The sequence below is a fragment of the Lonchura striata genome, chromosome 1, assembly GCF_050655825.1.
Source record: "Lonchura striata isolate lonStrDom1 chromosome 1, ASM5065582v1, whole genome shotgun sequence".
NCBI classification, from domain to species: domain Eukaryota; kingdom Metazoa; phylum Chordata; class Aves; order Passeriformes; family Estrildidae; genus Lonchura; species Lonchura striata.
Window position 1 is genome coordinate 32824755 of NC_140703.1, and position 18058 is coordinate 32842812.

At 45.5% G+C, this 18058-nt stretch overlaps 1 protein-coding gene across 2 annotated transcripts; it reads right to left on the reverse strand.

Moving 5' to 3' along the window:
* Positions 1–91: 91 nt before the first annotated feature.
* Positions 92–17005, reverse strand: LOC144245889 (C-type lectin domain family 4 member A-like). Of its 2 annotated transcripts, none has more exons than XM_085573705.1 (6): positions 8360–17005; positions 5509–5625; positions 2887–2979; positions 2385–2536; positions 2037–2158; positions 92–749 (listed from the first exon to the last, which is right to left on the reverse strand). In XM_085573705.1, exons 1-6 carry the CDS (start codon positions 8424–8426, stop codon positions 650–652), a joined length of 651 nt encoding a protein of 216 aa, XP_085429831.1. In that variant the 5' UTR covers positions 8427–17005; the 3' UTR covers positions 92–649. The 2 variants fall into 2 exon arrangements, with proteins under 2 accessions (XP_085429831.1, XP_077637403.2); XM_077781277.2 differs by having other exon boundaries at positions 92–699; positions 8360–17001.
* Between the last annotated feature and the right edge of the window lie 1053 nt (positions 17006–18058).

Consider the following 18058-nt stretch of genomic DNA (forward strand, 5'->3'; position numbering starts at 1 on the left):
AAAGGTTCTGTACAACCCAAACCATTCCATGATTCTAGGACATTACCTCAGCATCTTAGATATGGGAAAAAAAAGACATACAAATACAGGGTACAGAGAATTTCTTCATTGGTGTGATATTATATTTTCTAAGTTTTGAGAATTTGTTCAGCAAAACCAGTACAGCTAGAGGACATTTTGTGTATGACTCAACAAAAAGCAAACAGCTCTGCTCAAGGAGGCAAAGGACATTGAAACTCTGAATATCTGACTTCCACTCCTGTGCCTTCCTCCTGGAGAAGTCCATCTCTTTTCTGCCAGAGGCTCCTGGAGCCACTCAGAGGGAAGAAGACACAAGAACACAGGACCTGCTTCAAAGAGCCTGAGCCTCCCTGTGTTCCCTGAGCCACCACGTGCACTGGGGATGCTGGACAAAGCTCATTGCACTTCCACACACATGGTCCCACCCCACACAGTGAAGATGTGTCAGAGATCCCCACTGTTCCCAGCACAGCCATCGCTGTTCCCCGCTCCCTGCTCAGCTCCCAGCTTTACTCAGGACAGGGATATTTCCATCACATAATAACTGCTGCAGCTTCACAAATTCGATGATGCATCGTATATGGATGGACGTTATTCCAGTTATTCAGATTTCCTTCAGGAACATGCATTACCGTGCAGTTCTCATGGCCTTGACTTGGTTCTCCTTGTCGCCAGAACCTGGGACAGAGACAGGCTTGTTACTCCCCAGTGTCCACTGTAAAGCACTGCTGGAAAAGGCAAGAGACACAAATTCCCAGTGCTGATTCATGGATAGAAGCAGTGCTCTCCCTCCCACTCCACATACCACTGGCACCAGTGACACATGGAAACCTGTCTCCTTCCTACAGCCTTCCAGCACAACAGGGCCCTGCTCCATCCTGCTGGGGGGAGCTGATCACCACCACTCACCCCATGTGTGAGAACTCCAGGTTTGGTTTGGGGTTTTGTGAGGTGGTAAAGCTTTTCTTCTAACTTGTGTTCCTAAAGAAAAACTCTGCAGCTTCTTTTTGTTCGGTCTTAAGAGGATTTATTGTTAGTTATCTAAAAGATTAGGTTCTCGGGCTGCGGCCCTTTGGTCAGCGGCCTAGGCAGAGAAGCACACACTCTTTATACCCTGACTGTTTGGTGTCTTCTTCTTTTCTCCCCCCGCTTAGGCTGCTGTTATTTTTTATAAGATATATTATGTATAACATGTTTACAATTATTCCCTAATACTTATTACTTATGTTGCTAAGTGTTTTTCTATTCTAAACCAATCTGTGAGTGCCAACATCACCAAGAACATGGAGGTGAGGAAGAAGAAAGAAGAAGGATGGGTTCAGCCTACATTCCCCTACCTTAGAAATTTTGACCCCCATGTACAAAGTAAAAATCCCCTTGTACATGTACTAAAACCCCCCTGTACACTACTAAAAAATTTTTCCCTCTACTTTGTGACTACATTTACTATACTATCTAACATTTTGTGACTGCTTGTTCTACTTTCAAAGTTGGTAATTCATTCTATGGTTCAAACTCGAAATCACAGCTAAATCTAGCTGCCTGCTGGGGTTCAGACTGCCTTTGACTACGGCCTGGAACCTCTAAAAATGTCTGAGAGACATTTTGAGTTCCCACACCCATGCACCTCACTCCCAGCAGAGACCAGGGTGGGCCTCCAGGGCAAGTGTGATCTCCAGAAGAAGACACAGCAAAGACAGCCTTGGTGCTCTCTCCCTGTGGCCCATCTCTTTCCATTCATTTCAGCACAGACCATTTTGTGCATTTAAGTGCTGTGCAGGCCAGGTAAGGTCACAGGTAGTTAATTCATAATATCCAGCATGAATGGGGCCACGGGAATCTGGGCCATAGGGAACCTGGTGTCCTACAAAGTTCTCTCCTGCTGCACCTTCAATCTCCGACAAGGCAGTGGGGTCACAACACCCTCCCATGCACCAGCTGAACCTCTCACATCTCTCCTACTTTCTTTCCCTACCAGGAGTCATACCAAACACTCTTCAACCAGAGATACTCACGTTGGTGTCCCATTGTATGGAGTCTTGTCCACCCATTGCCACTGGCCCCCCTTCATCTCAAACAGACCAATGTAGATATTATCTCTTTTCGTGGATGGAGTTTTCTGCTTAGAGAGGAATTCCTGGCAATCAGAGAGAGAGTACAGTGCCCATGAGGGCCAGGACTGAGCACAGAGTGTCATCAGGAGTCCCCGTGGGCTGGGGCAGGTGGCAGAGGGGGCTGGTGCTGCAGAGGTGCAGACAGGATCTTCCCCCTCCCCTGCAGGACACGGAGGGCTCTGAGTCCCCTCCAGAGCCCAGCACTGTGTCTCTGCCTGCTGGGACCCTCTCTCAGCCCTGTGCACTTACCTGTTCTGCCTTGCTGGTGATCACCACCAGCTGGGAGCCCATCCCAGTGCAGTTCTGTGCACTCTCAGCACAATTCATCTTATCAAGGGACAGGAAATAGCAGCTTCTTTGAAACCTTCTCCAGCCCTTTGGGCAGCATGTCCAGCCTCGCTCTGTGCAGGGAGAATCAGAGAGATGAAGGCTACTAACAAGTGATGGTGATTGCAGAGATCCAGGTTTTGCAGGGACAGTGCTCATGTCCTCCTCACTGACCTCTCCTGACAGTGCTTCATAGTTTCCTGACAGTTCCTGATAGTGCTTAAAAACACAGGGATAGTTCAGACATGTCTTCCCATTGCTTTGGGGTATGACCAGTGAGCTCTGTGTACCCAAAGCTGTGGAAATCCTTGTGAGGGGATCTCAGGTCTCCCCAAAGTTCTCTTGGGGATGTGGTTGGACTTGCCCTGCTACAGCCTCCTTGAGGCCCTTAGCCCAGGGAAGAGGGGACACTGTGAGTACTGACCTGTGCCTTGTGGCACCGCTGAGTCGCACTCCCACTTTGAGAACTGCTGCTGCAGGGCTGAGGGCTGGTCACTGCTGTGGCTGAAGGGAAACACTGCAAAGGGAGAGGAAAGGCAGCAGCATTACCCCTTCCTCCCAGCTCCTCACCCGGCATCTCTGGCCCCTTGACTCTCCTTCCACCATTTCCCCAGCAGGCATTGTCCCAGCTGTCAGCTCTCCTGGCCCGCACCAGTGGCACAGCTGCCTTCCCAGCCAGAAAGGGACCGTCTTCCAAGTCAGTCAGCACAGGGACCCCTGGAAGCACATCCCACTGGGGACATGCCACACACATGGCAGGAGTGATCCCTCCCAGGCACAGCCACTCTGCCATGCACACACCCACAGCCCAGCTGCCAGCCTGCAATGCAGCCTCTCATTGTCACACTTTGTGCCTTCCTCAGCTACACATCAACAGGCCTTTGGAGGAGTCAGCAACACCCAGTCCAGGTGAAGGGAATCACTCACAGCTGGAGCTGCTGAAACCAGGGTGCAGCATAAACCCCTGGGACTTCCTAGCTCCAGTTGGTGGGGAATAATGCATTCTTGGTGACAGGCCACAGCCACAATCCCAAGGAATTACTGGTAACTCCAACACACAGGAGAATGGATTAGGAGCTGATCAGGGCATGCTTAGCGATCCAGATGCCTATTTTCATTAATCATTTAATTTAGAACTATTTTTACTTATGAGCAGACCAATCCTAGTGGCTCCAGTGCCTGATTAGTGAATTGCTGTTAATGGGAGAAGGCTCAGAAGAGATGGGCAAGGGCAATGCCTGGCTGACCACCCCCATTGTCAATAAAGATGTCCTTATCACTAGCCAAAGATAAAGGTTGAGAAGGAATTTGGCTTTTGGGTTTGTTCAGCTGAGGGATTTGAGCAGCTGAGGAAGTGTTATTTCCCTCAGAGATCAAAAAAGGGCAGCGTCTTCCTTACTTAGCTAAACTAGCACAGGAGGAATGGGTATCTAATTCCAACATAGTGTAAGAAACTTAATGACTAACAAAAACATACCTGAAGAGAGCAATGGTCCTGAGCTGGATTTAACTCCCTTATTTTGTCTTGGTATTTGGGGACATTCTATGTCTTGATGTGGAGCATAATGCAGAACTATGTCCTATTTGGGCCCCTCATAATGAAAAGGATATTGAAGCATTGGAGCATGTCCAGAGAAGGGTAGTGGAGCTGCAGACAGGTGTGGAGTACAAGTCCTATGAGGAGCAGCTAAAGGAGCTGGTGGTGTTTATCTTGAAGAAAAGAAGGCTCATAGTTGACCTTATTGCTCTTTGCCTCTGCCTGAAAGGAAGTTGTATCCAGGTGGGGGGTCAGCCTCTTCTCCCAGGTAACAACCAACAGGACAAAAGGAAATGCTCTGAAGTTGTGCCAGGAAAGATTTAGGTTGGAAATTAGTAAAAGCTTCTTCACTGAAAGGTGGCCAAGCATTGGAACAGGCTGCCCAGAGAAGTGGTGGAGTCATCATTCCCAGTAGTGTTCAGAAGACAACTAGATGTGGCACCTGGATACATGGTTTAGTGGTGGGCTTGGCAGTGGTTGGTTAGTGGTTTAACTACATGACCTGAGCTGTCTTTTCCAACTTAATGATTCTATGCTTGCTTCCATGCTTGTATGACCAGCAATTAAAATAATGTTTGTATTGTGATCCACCTGTGCATTGCAGTGGCCACTCTCTGCTACATGCAATTTGTACTGGTTTTTCATTTAAATGCTGTATTGCTATGCTAAACCGAAATCTTTTGTAGCTTCAATTAACTTGGATAAGTAAAATTCCACTAAAAATTAAACTTTTCATGTGTCTCAGAAGGTATCAGATGCTAACACCCCAGCCTAAAACTCCCCAACCATTCACCAGAGTACCGTGAAAAGTTATACATTTGGGAACAAAGGAATACAAATGTCTGGGACTCAGATGCTAAGGGCAGCAAAAGGAAAGGCAGTGATTTTTTGTAATAAAATGCCTCTTCCAGAATCCCGCATGGTAATTGACAACTTGTGCAAACATACCATGAATTATCTTTAACAGAGAATGAGAATGAAACGGTCATCACAATCTTCACAAACAGCATGTCCAGGAATAACCTTTAATGAACTGTTCTCCAACCAACCCTAAAAAGTTGTGAGAGTTAATTAACTGCACTATGCTGTTAATCCTGGAGATGTCAGGACTGCGAGAAAGAATTTTTTCCGCTAGGACACAAAGCATATCCAAGTACCTTAGAAAGTCTAAGTGCAGATTCAGCTGCCTGTATAGACTTGTGCTTCTGTCTCCACTTTTCCCCATCTGTCAAAAGTAACTGAGTTCTTTTTGTGGGGAAGGAAGGTAGAGAATTGTTCCACAGTTCCAAAATGGCCATGCAAGATTGGAATGTGCAATCTGGGCACACTGACGAGGCCTCAGGGTAAACAGTGGAAGATTTGGGGGATGCATGCAGACATGTACAAAGCCAGAGCAGGAAAACCTGAGACCTTACACAAAGACCAGACAACCATAAAACATGGTTTCTCTACTTTTCTCCCAACACTCCCCCCAGACCTCTCTCTTGTAATATCCTTGCACATACTCACCAAGGAGGACGACAACAAGGGCAATGCACACCAAGAGAAGCAGCAGTGAGATCAACCATGGCAGCCAGAGTGGGTACTTCTGGGGATGTTGCTCAGGCTTCTCTTTCTCAGGAAGTCCTAAAAGTGACAGAAACACACCAAACAAAACACTAAAGTCAACTATGGGTCTGTCAGTCCACAGTCCACATTACCAAGGATGTACTACTCAAGTGAGGGCTCCTTAAAAGAAAAAAAAAAAAAATTCATTTCTGAGATGGAAGTTACAAGGTTTGAGAGAAGGGCAGACTGGGACAGAGCAGGGAATGTCTGTGGTTTCTGGAGAAAAGTCAAATTCAGTGAGTGTTTTCCCAGCCCAGCCAGTGAGCCAACAATAGTAATTGTTGGTGTTTGGGGGTGAGCCTTCACAGGGCCTCAAAAACCACAGTGAAACAATGTCTTTCTAGATTAGCCCAAAGTTGCAAAATGCAACACTGCTCAAACCATGATACTTAAGACATACAAGGGAAGATTTCATGTTGACTTTTTCCCAGAAAACTTTTTCTGCCTCCTTTGGTTCCCTTAGCTTTTTGAACTTCCTGTGCAGATTGGTGTAATCTGAGGATGAGCGACAAAAAATGTGCAAGGCTATGATGGCACATCATCACTGGGAGATTGAATGATATATTTTTCCTCCCATCTCTGCTTTCCAAGTCAGGATTCAAAGATTTGCTGTAATAAAACTAGGTTGTGCTAGGCTGGATATCTGGGGAGAACAGAGGGCTGTGTCCAGCAGCCTGAGTAAAGTACTCGGATTAAGATTTGCCAGGACCTCACTTTTGTCTAGAGGGATGTTGCCAGTACTGAGGAGGTTTGGGATCAGGCAGGAGAGTGGGTCACAGAGAAGGAGAAGCAAACACATCTTAGGGGATTGTTCTAGCTTGTGGCAGGTACACAAGCCAAGGTAAATAAGAGGGTAAAGAGCAGGACTGCAGGACTACTCACTGCAGGACAGGAGTCAAGAAACTTTGGGAGAGAGTACTATTAAAGATAAGATTTAGAGAGCCTTCATTCATGGTTCAGCATGAAGCTCCCAGGTCTGTCACCAGCGAAGTGTGCCTGCTAGACTTGCCTAATAAGCAAGACTGTAAGAAACTTGCTCTTTGTGGAAGTCTTCTGACTACTTCCCAAAGGCTTGGGAGAGACTGCTACAGCAGGGGAAAAGACATCATTTTTCCTTATCTGGAGAAAAAATATGTGTGGACAGACAAGGTCCAGGTTTCCTCAGTCAAATAATGTTTTTCTAGCCAGAGTGTTTGCCTTAGTGAAAATAAGGAGCCCCCTCAAGGTCTGGAGTCAAATCACCTACTTCAGAAATAACTCTAACCAATCCAACTGATTTTTTATACATCCAGAGATTGCTAAACTTATGCCCAGTCAGACCTGAGCATCCTACACTCACACCCAGGTGGCACAGGGAGCACTGCATGCTGTGCACCTCAGCAACATAACTGAAGTGCAGTAATCTTGTGCACACTCAGTGGTTTGAACTCCCTGCAAAATGCTTTCCACAGTTGGTCTGTGCTCTGTAACATGTACAGCATGATCACAACACAACAGACTTGACATCGTTGGAATAATAATTTGGAACAAAATAGGGAACTTCCACCATCCATGCCTCACCATTGTGGAAATGCTAACTACATCCAGAACTAACTAATCTTGGTGCACTGAAAACAGTGAGCTTTCAAGACAGACAGGACTATGTACACTATTTATTTGCATGATTCATGCCTCAGAGCAAGCAAGGAATAACCTGGAGGTGATGCCTGCTCTGTTTGGGATTGTAAAACTGAGATAAAGCTGTAGATAGGCAAGCTACTATATATCCTTAGACAGCAATCATTCTTTATTTTAATTTTTAAAAATAATTATTCATTGATTTATGCACACATACTTTTCCTGCCCTGGAACCTGCTCTTGTGTAGGGTCCTGTATGTCAGGCAGAAGCAGTGAGCCTTACATAGAACATCTCTGTGGGTTCCTACTTGTGGAATAATGACTACAGAGTACATATTAACCAGAATATGCCTTAAATTTGCATGAAGCCTAGTAAAAGAACAATTTTACCACTGTATCTTTTAATAGGGAAAATAATTTGTTTGTTTGATGTGTTAAATGTTTTTAGGAGTTGCAGACATCAATAACAGATTTGGATCTCCCTCCAGATCTTAAATAATTCTTCTTCTGTATATTTCAGAGTGTTTAAGTTTTGGGTCTCTCTTCTCCAAGGACCATTTGTCAATCAGCCATGGACAATGGGGCTGTGTTTCTGTAGCCAGTACCACTTCTAATGAAGCTGAAGAGTACAACTGACTGCTTACTATAAGCAGGCATGCTCATTCTCCTACCCTCTCCACAAGCAGCAATCTGTAGTCTCACTCAGAGGCAAGAGCAGCCAGGATTTGGGCTTATTTGCTACTTTGGGAGCCCCTCCACCTTCATGACAGATCAGATTGTTTGTAATAAACCACAGCCTCTACTGCTGGTACTCAGCATGGTCCAGAAATTACTCTTTCAAGACTACATAACATGTAGGGTACTGAGGGAGTGCAAACAGGTTCCTTAATGAATGTTTGTGCTCCTGGTAGTCATTCTTATTCATGTTGCAACACCCATTCGCCTTCCCTCTTGGAGACATTCCTCAAGACTCTTATTTCAAAACTCCTTCAGTCTCCTGATCATTTAGCTCCTTTTTCTCACCAATCCATCAAGATCAGGTAAGAACCAAAGTCACAAAAGGAAAAATGTTAATTCCCTCTTCTTCAGCCCTGCTCCCTCCAGCTCCCTTTCTCCCAAATAACCAATTCCTTACCTTTGACCACTGGAGTCGGCGATTCATTTTTGAATTTCACCTCAGCATAGGTGATTTCTGATGCCATTTAATCACGGTGTGACCCTGTCCTTAGTTTTGCCACATAAAAGATGGTCCTTTTAGCTCCTTTTTTCCAGAGGGTGACACAAATAGGTTACTGAGCCTTTCCCATCCGTTCATTCACTCTCTTCCCATCAATTAAGGCTGTGCTGAACACTGGAAGCACTGGTGATAACCCAAGAATTCCTGGGAGCTCAGAAATGCCCCAAAGAGATCTTCAGTTTCTTAGCCCAGGAAATCAGCCCTGGCACCAAGGAAGATTTTGAGACATGAAAGAAAAATGAGAACCTAAGAACTGAAAAGGAAGTTGCACTGCTTCCCCATATCAGATTCTCAGCTGATAGACTTCCTTTTCAAGACATTTATAGTTTTTTTTCCCCTCTTTTTAACTTTCTTAACTATCTCCCCATATTTTCATACATTTCTTTGTCTGTTAGAAATTCTACCATTGCTCTCACATTTGCAGTTATCACAGGTCCTAGCCCAGTTTAACCTGCACTCCAGAACAAAATGCATTTTGCCCTATTTGCCACTTGTGGTTAAGCTGCATTTGCTACATCAAATGTTGCAGCTATGTCTCATTCTTCAAAGTCAGCCCCAGCTGGAAGCCAGCACTAGAACAAGTCTCAGACTAGGAAATGTTCCTGTAGAAGTGAGACTGGGGAGTTGCAGCCTTAGACAGAGCAATAAAAATAATCAAAAAGTTGATCTATCCATGAAGAAACAGAAGGATCAGGATCAGGATCAGGCCGGACTCAGAGAGGACAACAAGCAAAGTGGCATTTTTCAAAGCACATGTTGATAGTCTGAGAGATTATTGGGAAGAGTACACACAGAAACTTTTCTATTAAGACCTGGTCCACAGCCTGTGAAGTTCAGAGCAGTGCTTGCTTCAGGCTCCATTTCAGAGGCTGAAAAGGAATGGTTTACATTTTTCTGTTACTTTTCCAACACTGTCATTTATCTCCCTTATCTGCTTTCTGGTAAAAACCTCTGATACCACCTTGAGTAAAATGTGCTTAGTCTGATTTCAGTGTTCAGTCTGATTTCAAGCTGGAGCGGATCTTGAAAGGAGACAAGAGAAATGGCTGCTGAGATACATTCTATATCAGAACGACTTCTGAGAACAAATGACAATAAGTCAGGCAGGGTGAGGAGAGTTTATTCAGCAGATAGAACTATGGTTTGGGTTGGAAGAGACCTTCAAAGGCTATCTTCTCCAGCTCACCTGTCATGGGCGAGGACATCTTTCACTGCATCAGGCTGCTCAAAGCCCCTTCCAACCTGGCCCTAAACATTCTCAGTTAAGGGAAATCTGCAACTTCTCTGGGCAATCTGTTTCAGCATCTCAGCACCCTCATTGTAAAGAATTTCTTCCTTATATCTAATCTAGATCTGGATTTTTCAGTTTAAACCTATGACCCCTTATCCTACCACTACAGGTTCTATTAAAAGGCCTCTCTCCATTTTTCTTATAAGCCCTCCATAAGTACTGAAAAGCCACAAGAAGGTCTCCAAAGCAACCAGAAGGCAGAAGCTGGTTAGTTTGGCTAGCTGGAATTCCCTTAAGGCAGAGCAGAATGAGATGCTCACAGGACATCCAGAGAACACAGAGGGTAACCAGAGCAGAGTTGGAGCTGAGATAGGGCTCAGATAGTAGAAGGAAGACATGAGATAGTCTGAAGGAAGATAGTAGAAGGCTGAGATAGTAGAAGGAAGACATGAACCAGACAACAGAGAAGAACAATGTGGCACAAGATAAAGGGAATCTGAATATAGTTTATGGAGAACGGCCCCTAAGCAGTGTGAGGCAGTAACTGGATGTCTTTACCAAGGATTCTCTTTGTGTCTTGTGTGTCCTGAGCTAACTTTACTTCTCCTTTATGTATTCTGTACAAAGAGTATGACTTCAACACAAGAATAAGAACAGCTACAGAAGAGAAACCTGGTCCCTCAAGTAAGCATGCTGCCTGCTTCTCTTTCCAACATCCTTTCAGCACTTTCCTTTGTCTTCAGTCTTGGCCCTCTCATTAGAATTAAGCCTCCCTAAGTCTCTGCTGAAATCTAGTTAAGCCCTCAATTTTCTTATTGAGAATTCAGAGCAATCTGCATGCTTCCCCCTGTCCCCACCCAACCAAACTTCAGCTGACCGAGTCGTATGGGAAAAGGGCTTACTTCCTTGCAGGGTTTCAAGATTTCCAATGTGAAGAAACAGGAAACACAATCAGCAGACAGAAAAGGAAGTTACAGAGCAGATTCATGAGTTTTTTCCACTGAAACACATCTCCAAACATAGCCAAGGCATTTAAAATGCAAATTCAGTCTCCAGCTGCTCTTTTTATTAGACTACATTAGACTGCACTTAAATATCAGTAGACAGCTCTGTCAGACATCAGAGCTGTTGCTTGTTATCAAAATTCAACCCTGAATCATACTTCCATGGGATGCAGTGCTCAGCCAATGTGTAACAACAATCACGTGATATTCCTGAGGGAAAAATTTGTCATTTGAATTTCATATACACTGATGGCATGTAAATGAGTGAAGGATAGAAACAACTGGACCCTGCAGTTAGTCGTGGTGCTGAAAAAAATAATTTTTTAAAAAATCTTGCTTAAAAGCCCCCAAAACTCATGCTTTGCTTCCTTGCATTCTCACTGCTCTTCCTCAGTAGCTCCATTCCCCCTCTTCCTGTGTTCTGCCCACTCCCTTGTCCTCCAGCAATACCTGTGTTTCCTCACAGATCTCTTTCAGCTCAGCTCTACCCCACACTGCCAGGTGCCTCCCATGCTCTCAGCTCCCATGTGCCTCACAAGCCCCAGCTCCTTTCTGGGACTCTCACAGTTCTGCTTTCCCTCCTTATTCATGCTCCATCTGCTGGTTGCTCTACAAGCTCTATGGCCACGCATTGTCCCTGACCCAAAGAGAAGGCAGCAGAGCACTAATGCTCTTTCTCCTCTACCTGTCAGTGAGGTTTGAATAAGGTGGTATCTGCAAGCCTTTCACTGCACAGCCAGCATCCCCCAATTTAGCAAGCAGGTCTATGTGAGCAGATGAAACTGTGCCATTGCACATGCCTTTCTTCTTTTGAAAATCCAGCTGAACCTGAGGAATCAAATTCAAATTTATAGGCAAAGAGTAGGACTGGAATCCTAAAGCTGTGACCCCACATACTCCAAAAGAAATCCCATTTTAAAATTGACCACAGCTGTGGTGAAAGCTGCAGGGAAGTGACACACTTCTTACAAGCCAGTTTGAATACAGAGGGACAGCTGAGAGAATTGAGCTGAAGGCTGTGAGTCATCACAAGTGACATGAAGGTTACACAAGGGACATTACATTGGACACCCAAATACCTAGACCCTCTTTAGAAGATTTGACAAAAGGCAAAATGAAGCTGACATGACTAAAATCACTTTCCAAAGGGATTATCAGAATGTATTCTTAAACCAGCTGACCTTGCAGTCAAATGAAGAAAATCAAAATGAGCATGACCTCCAGAAAGTGCAAAACCATAACAAAGCAAAGGTGTCAGAACTTCCTCAAATTCTTTATATTTGATATACTCCCTTGAGGGCAACTGAAGAGCAGGGTATAAAATAAGCAGTCAAAGAGAACAAGCGTATCAAAACAAAGTTAAATTAATTATTTGTCACAATGGAATAAATTGGTGAAATTCACACACAAGAACCCTGGAGAACTAAACCAAAGGATCTGTCCAAAATGAAAGTGATTGTGCAAAATGTATGGAATTAGCAGGCATGGGCAAGATGGTCCCAGGGATTCTCAGGAAACTCAAAGGTCACCTTTTGCCTTAAACTATCTTTTAATCAGCAAATCCCAGACTGGCTGGGAACTCAACAAAGAAGGAGAAGGGGAGAAGTCTCAGGGAGACTTAGGAAGTTAAAGTTTTGACATCTCTAGTGGTCAGGTTACTATAACACAAGAATTAATGAATGGACATGTATATAAGTATGATGTACTTTGGGTGTGTCAATATAACTTTTGTAAGGAAATCCTACCTCTTGTGGATCTTTGCCTACAGTCCTGGCATCATCTACTCTTATGGCACTTGTAGCTAGTACAGACTTCCAAGTTACTTAGATAAAAACCTAAACCAAATCCAGGGTTTATATCCCTGCACCTGGGTGTGAAGAGCATCAGAAGTAAATATATGCCACCTTCTTGGTCTTCCCTCCCCACATCACTTTGCTTCTTTTCAGGGATTAAGGCTATGGAGCAGAGCAGCCAAGAGAAGAGCATAAAAAGGCACTGGAACATGGAGAATGAGGACCCAAGGCCTGACATTGAGCAATTAATAAGGGATGTCAGATAAATCAAAGAGATTCAGGCAGACAGAGCTCCTTGAGAGCTCCTGAGGGATTTGGCTGGTTAGAGAGAGTCTAGCAATAGGTGATCCCATTGTGTACCTTGCTGCATGGAACTGGCTGGGGAAGGGAGGGGAGGGGTAGGATGCTCCAGTTCATACTGCTGCAGGGGGCAGTGTGGGAGCTCAGCAGCCTCCTGGATCTGAGAGAAAGGCACCCTATGCCCTTCTCAGCAAAGGCTGACACTGGCCAGAGCTGTGGGGAGAAGAGAACCTCTTCTGGAATGATAGAAGGTGAACCAGGGTTCCATACAGGTTGCTAAGAGATCAAGGGAAAAAATGGCTTCTATTGAGCTGTGAAAGCACAGGAAAAATACATTTGAGCATCCAGGGGTGAAGAGGAAACAGGGAAGTACTTAATGGACAGCGGGAAAGGGGAGTGAGAGCAATGAGTGGGATGCATTAAACAGAAGGTAGCAATGTAAAGCTACACAAGTTTCTGGCAGGTGGCAGCACTTCACCACAGGCAGACCTGAGTCGTCAGAAAGACATGGAATCCTGAGCAGAACCACCAAGTGTGACACGAATACACTGCCAGAGATCAGCAGCTCCCCAAAACACTATGGTTACAGTAGCATGCAGAACACAAGGGAACAAAAGAAAAGTAGGAGTGATCAAAAATAAATGTTCCTCCCCAAAACATCTTGTGCATTTCTCCTCTGGCCACAGCTCTGCCAAGTTTTAGTAAGTGCTGAGGGTTTCAAGCAGAAGAGATCATGTCCCCAAGTTACCTGAGCTGAGAGAGCTCAAACTCAGTGTGAATTGTGAAGGGAAATTCATGTGCTCACTCTAGTGTGATGATAGGTTACCAAAACTCCTCAGATGTAAGGGAAGGAATAAGAAAAATAAGAGCATGATCCAGAGAATCTTCAAAGAGATAAGAAGCCTCAACCTGCCTCTTTACATGTAGCATTAACAAAGGTTTTTCTTCTGAAGAGCAAATATATTATTTATTTCTTTATTTCCCCTGATTAACAGATTACCAAATCAAAGCCAACAGAGGGCATATTCAGATGCAGTTACCCCAGAGCTTTGATTCATGCCATTACTGGGAACATTGCACCTTTGTCTCCTTCCTCGTTTGGGTCTGAGTCACAAGTCTCAAGGCTATGTTGGAGATCAGAACCAGATACTGCAGTTGCTTGCCACAGCACCGTATCTGACTTCAAACCTGGGCCAGGTCCAAGTCGTGGCCAGACCCCAGTGGCCTGTTTTCAGCAGTGGGGCTGCAGAGTTTATCTTCTTAGAGTAGTGCATATGGAATTCACACGCACAAGTTGTGGCCATGTAACACCTCTCCACAGAAGCAATTCTTCATGCTTCATTTCCAGTTCTAAGGATCACATAGATCTCCACTGCCTTGAATTCTCTTTGGTTACTCTCTGCCCAGTGAGGTGAATGCACATGATCTCCCTCTCTTGAAGTGGAAATAGGGGGAGTGGAAATAAAAGCAAAAAAATGGAAAACAACCACAGCCACCAAGCAAGTATGGGGCTGTCACATAAGTTCACCCACACTCATGCTGTAAGGTTAGGGCAACTCTTATTGGAACTTAAACTGTTTCCCTCCACATCCTCTACATGCATGTAAGTGGAATGCAATAAAAAACATTCTCATAGGGAGGTTCTGAGGTGAGCTGTACTGGTTAGGCTGTCCCAGGAGGTGGTACTGGAACAGCAGCACAAACCTCCCTGGCTCTGCAGAACTCTCTCATCCCCTCCTATCCTCAAGGGTGGATTTATCGGGAAGACTGCAAGTGGCCTGTGCTGCCCCTTACCCTGCAGCCCCCAAGGTGGCCCTGCAGGCCATTTGCAGCCTCCCAGCCCAACTTGTGATGGCCAGCAGTGAGGTGATGTGACATCACCTGCCTCCAGAGCAGCCATCCCATGTGTCCAGTCAGGATGGGACAAAGCCAAAGCCATCTGGAAATAGCCATAGAAAGCTGGACTAAATCCAGGGAGTACAGTCAGCTCAACCAAACACTCCTTGGCACCTCATCAATGAAACATGATGGGAAAGTTTTAAGGCAGGGAGGCTCCAAGCTTTGGGCTTCAATCATATGCAGGAACCTCCTCATGACACAGATGCCAACACCATCGGAGGGGGAAAGGCAATTTTTTTGAAGAGCACACTCTCCAGGTGCCTGTGTCACCCACTTTTACCATGCCAGGACACTGAAGTCAGCACAAAGAAGCAAAGGGTGGGAAATGGCACCCTAGGGTACCAGCCTCCAGCACAGAGTTGGCACTGACCTGTGGCCAAAGGGCTCATGCTGCTGACTCCCTGCCAGCTGGGACTGACAAAGAGGACAAAGTGCTCCTCAATGTGTCTTAAGACTCTGCTTCCAGATTACAGTTATTTGCCTATTTGCATTTTAAGACTGGACAGGACAGGCTCAGCCCACCATCCCGCTCTTTGCAGAGCCTCTGCCCTTTCTGAGGTGAAGAATGACTGTCGGATCTCAGCATCCCCTTTCACTGACCAACCCCCCCACCTCAGACATCTCACCACACTGCTGGCCCAGTGTGGGACACTCCACAGCACAGCTGAGCACTAAAGTTGTGCTAGGAAATACTTCAGACTGGAGGTATTTTGTTCAAACCTTGCTCAAATCAGGACTACTTTTGGAGCTAGACCAGGGTACCCAGGGCAGGTTATCTGCTTACAGTAACCCTGCTTCTGTATGGGATGTATCACTTAAGGGCTTTTCCTGCTTTTCTACACAAAAAGAGTGATTTCCAAGCACACTTTGTACATGCACCCATGCTACTGACTTCAGCTTTAGGTACTGGTGACAGCAGCCCCTAACTCTGGGCCAGACATACAGCTGTGTCTGTACCCACTTAGCATAGATTCTCCAAAGAAAATGCTTTCCTACCCCTTCTCTCTCACTTGAACCCAGCTCCTTGTCCCTGCCAGCTAATCAAAAGGATGGTTTGTGTAGCACTACCAATGTAGCATCTCACACATCTTTGAAGAGTTTGCTTAACACAATAAACATGGACTCATAAACAAGTGCTTAGCCACTACTTTGAAGTTAGGCCCAAAGCAATGGAACTCCTCCTTGTTTTTTTAAGATAACAAACATCCATACCTGTATGTACATTGACCACAAGAGTGGATGTGTTCCTGCCCTGGCACAGCTCAGTTCCAAGCCCTACAATTCCATGTTTGTGCATGAGGGCACTGAAGCACAAAGAGCAATAGAATAGCAGGACATGGCTACATTTGAAAGCATCAGTTCCATAATTGCTAAACTATCAAACGACAATCAGCAGCTGCGATTTCCTTTCAGAGCATCCCACCAGTGCTAACCAGGTGATGTCTGCTTGCATCCCACCTGCCACCCTCTCGGCTGCTGGGCGCCCAGCCAGCTCCTGGAGACGGAGCCCAGGGATTGTGGAAAAGCCCGCAACAAAGGGATTCGGCAGCAGATGGCAGCACACGGTCACGGGTGAGACTGAACCCAACGCCTGGTCGCGGCTGTCACCAGCCCAGCCAGGCTCGCAGACCAGGCTTGGGCGGGCAGGGAGCCCCACACCTCTGTACATGCCTAACACACAAGGCTCAGCACAAAGGCTGCAAGTTACAGGCGGCTCCCTCCTTTAGGGAATGTCTCTTCAGACTGCTTCAAGGCTTGAAAAGCCAGTTGACTAAGCAAGGCAGCTGCCTCAAACTCAACACGCAGGAGCTGCCATCCTACAATGGCTGGGGAAGAAAAGGGAGAGCAGGCCATTCATTGCGAGTCACCTGCCTGGCCTGCCCCAAACACATGTGATGCAAGAAGTGCACACCAGGATCCCAGCAGTGACTGGAAAACATAGCTCTGGTCAGGAGCCACTACAGGGTACGACTGTTGCTGGCTGATCTTCCTATGCTCAGCTTCAAGGAACGTCCATCATAGCCCCGGCTCTGGATGGGGACATCCAGCTAGAGGTAATGGCAGGTGGCAAAATTACCAAAATTACTATTAGCATGGACAGAGCTATTGTCTTGGAAGAAAAAGGGCCAGTAACAGTCTCCAGAGTGAGAGTCTACTGTTCACATAATGTAATGAGCACTCATCAGACTACCTAGACCTGGAAGTATTACAATGTCTGTTAATCACTTGTGGCATAGTGCTCTGCTTATATACATTAACAGCCCCATTGCTCTTCCTCCTAGAACCCTGTAGGTTTATGCTGATTCAGCAGGATAAGTTCAGATTCAGATCCTTTTACCTCATTTTTAAAGCTCAGGAAGACTTTGGGGTTTTGGTTTCCTGATTGGTTTTTGTTTGATTTCCTCCAGTGTACAGCCATTCTTCTCCATTTCTTCAGGAGTCCAAACACAGCATCAAGGCTTTGTGAAATCTGGCAGGTTTGTGTCTGCAATCCATATTGTGTGGCTGTGGTAAGAACAGTTGCTGCATTGCAAGTCACAGAACATAGAACATAATTAATGGGAGAAGGGGCAGGGAAATACACATATCCCACCTCAACTCTAGCTTCCACAGAAGAATTAACAACCAAAAAAACAGACAAAACTGGGATCTTCCCTTTGACACTTGTTTCCTGATTCTTTCTATGTGCTACAGTCTGTCTCCCAATTGGAAGAAAGGGAAAACTTGCACAGGACTCACCAGGCTGTGCATTCTAGGTCTTGCTGTGAGGGAAGGCATGGGGCCTGGGAGGATTTCCACACATGACTAAGCTCTCCCTCATGAACTGTTTCTCAGTCTTCTGTGCTTCTTTATGCACAAACAGAAATATCCCAGCACTTCCCTTAGGAGAATCTGAAAATTCTCCTGCTCTGGAGAAAGACCCTTTTAGGCTTTTCAACACTTTCTGCTGCAAGTACCTACTGAAAGGTCTGAGAAGCTCCAACATAGCTTATGGGTAAAATGCTACATCTTCTCCCTGCCAGGACCTATACAACATACCCATCCCATTTATGAAAATAAGGTAAAAGCTTTGGTCCTAGAGCTGAAAAAATGCCTTTTTGTTTTTTACTCCAGCCACTACAGATACTAGAATGCTTGACAATTCAAATAGCTGACTTAAAAGGTTAAGACTTCTTATCTTTACCCAGGCCACAAGATTTGTGTTGTACTTCCAACACAACCATATACACAGCTTTGCTGTCTGGCAGAGGAATGTGGAGCAAGCATGCTGTGCAAGATGACTGCAAGCAGGCTTGATAGAACAATGTCAGGGCCCTGAATATATTCTTCACCTCCTGGGGGACTAGCTGGACTCAGGTCCAGTTTAAGT

Excerpts from the sequence above, each read along its gene's own strand:
- LOC144245889 (XM_077781277.2), bottom strand. The coding sequence starts at position 8,426 with ATGGCATCAGAAATCACCTATGCTGAGGTGAAATTCAAAAATGAATCG. Across the intron at positions 2,537-2,886 it reads AGCGGTGCCACAAGGCACAG|AGCGAGGCTGGACATGCTGC; the intron begins GTCAGTACTCAC and ends CTCCCTGCACAG. Across the intron at positions 700-2,036 it reads CCATACAATGGGACACCAAC|GTTCTGGCGACAAGGAGAAC; the intron begins GTGAGTATCTCT and ends TCTCTGTCCCAG.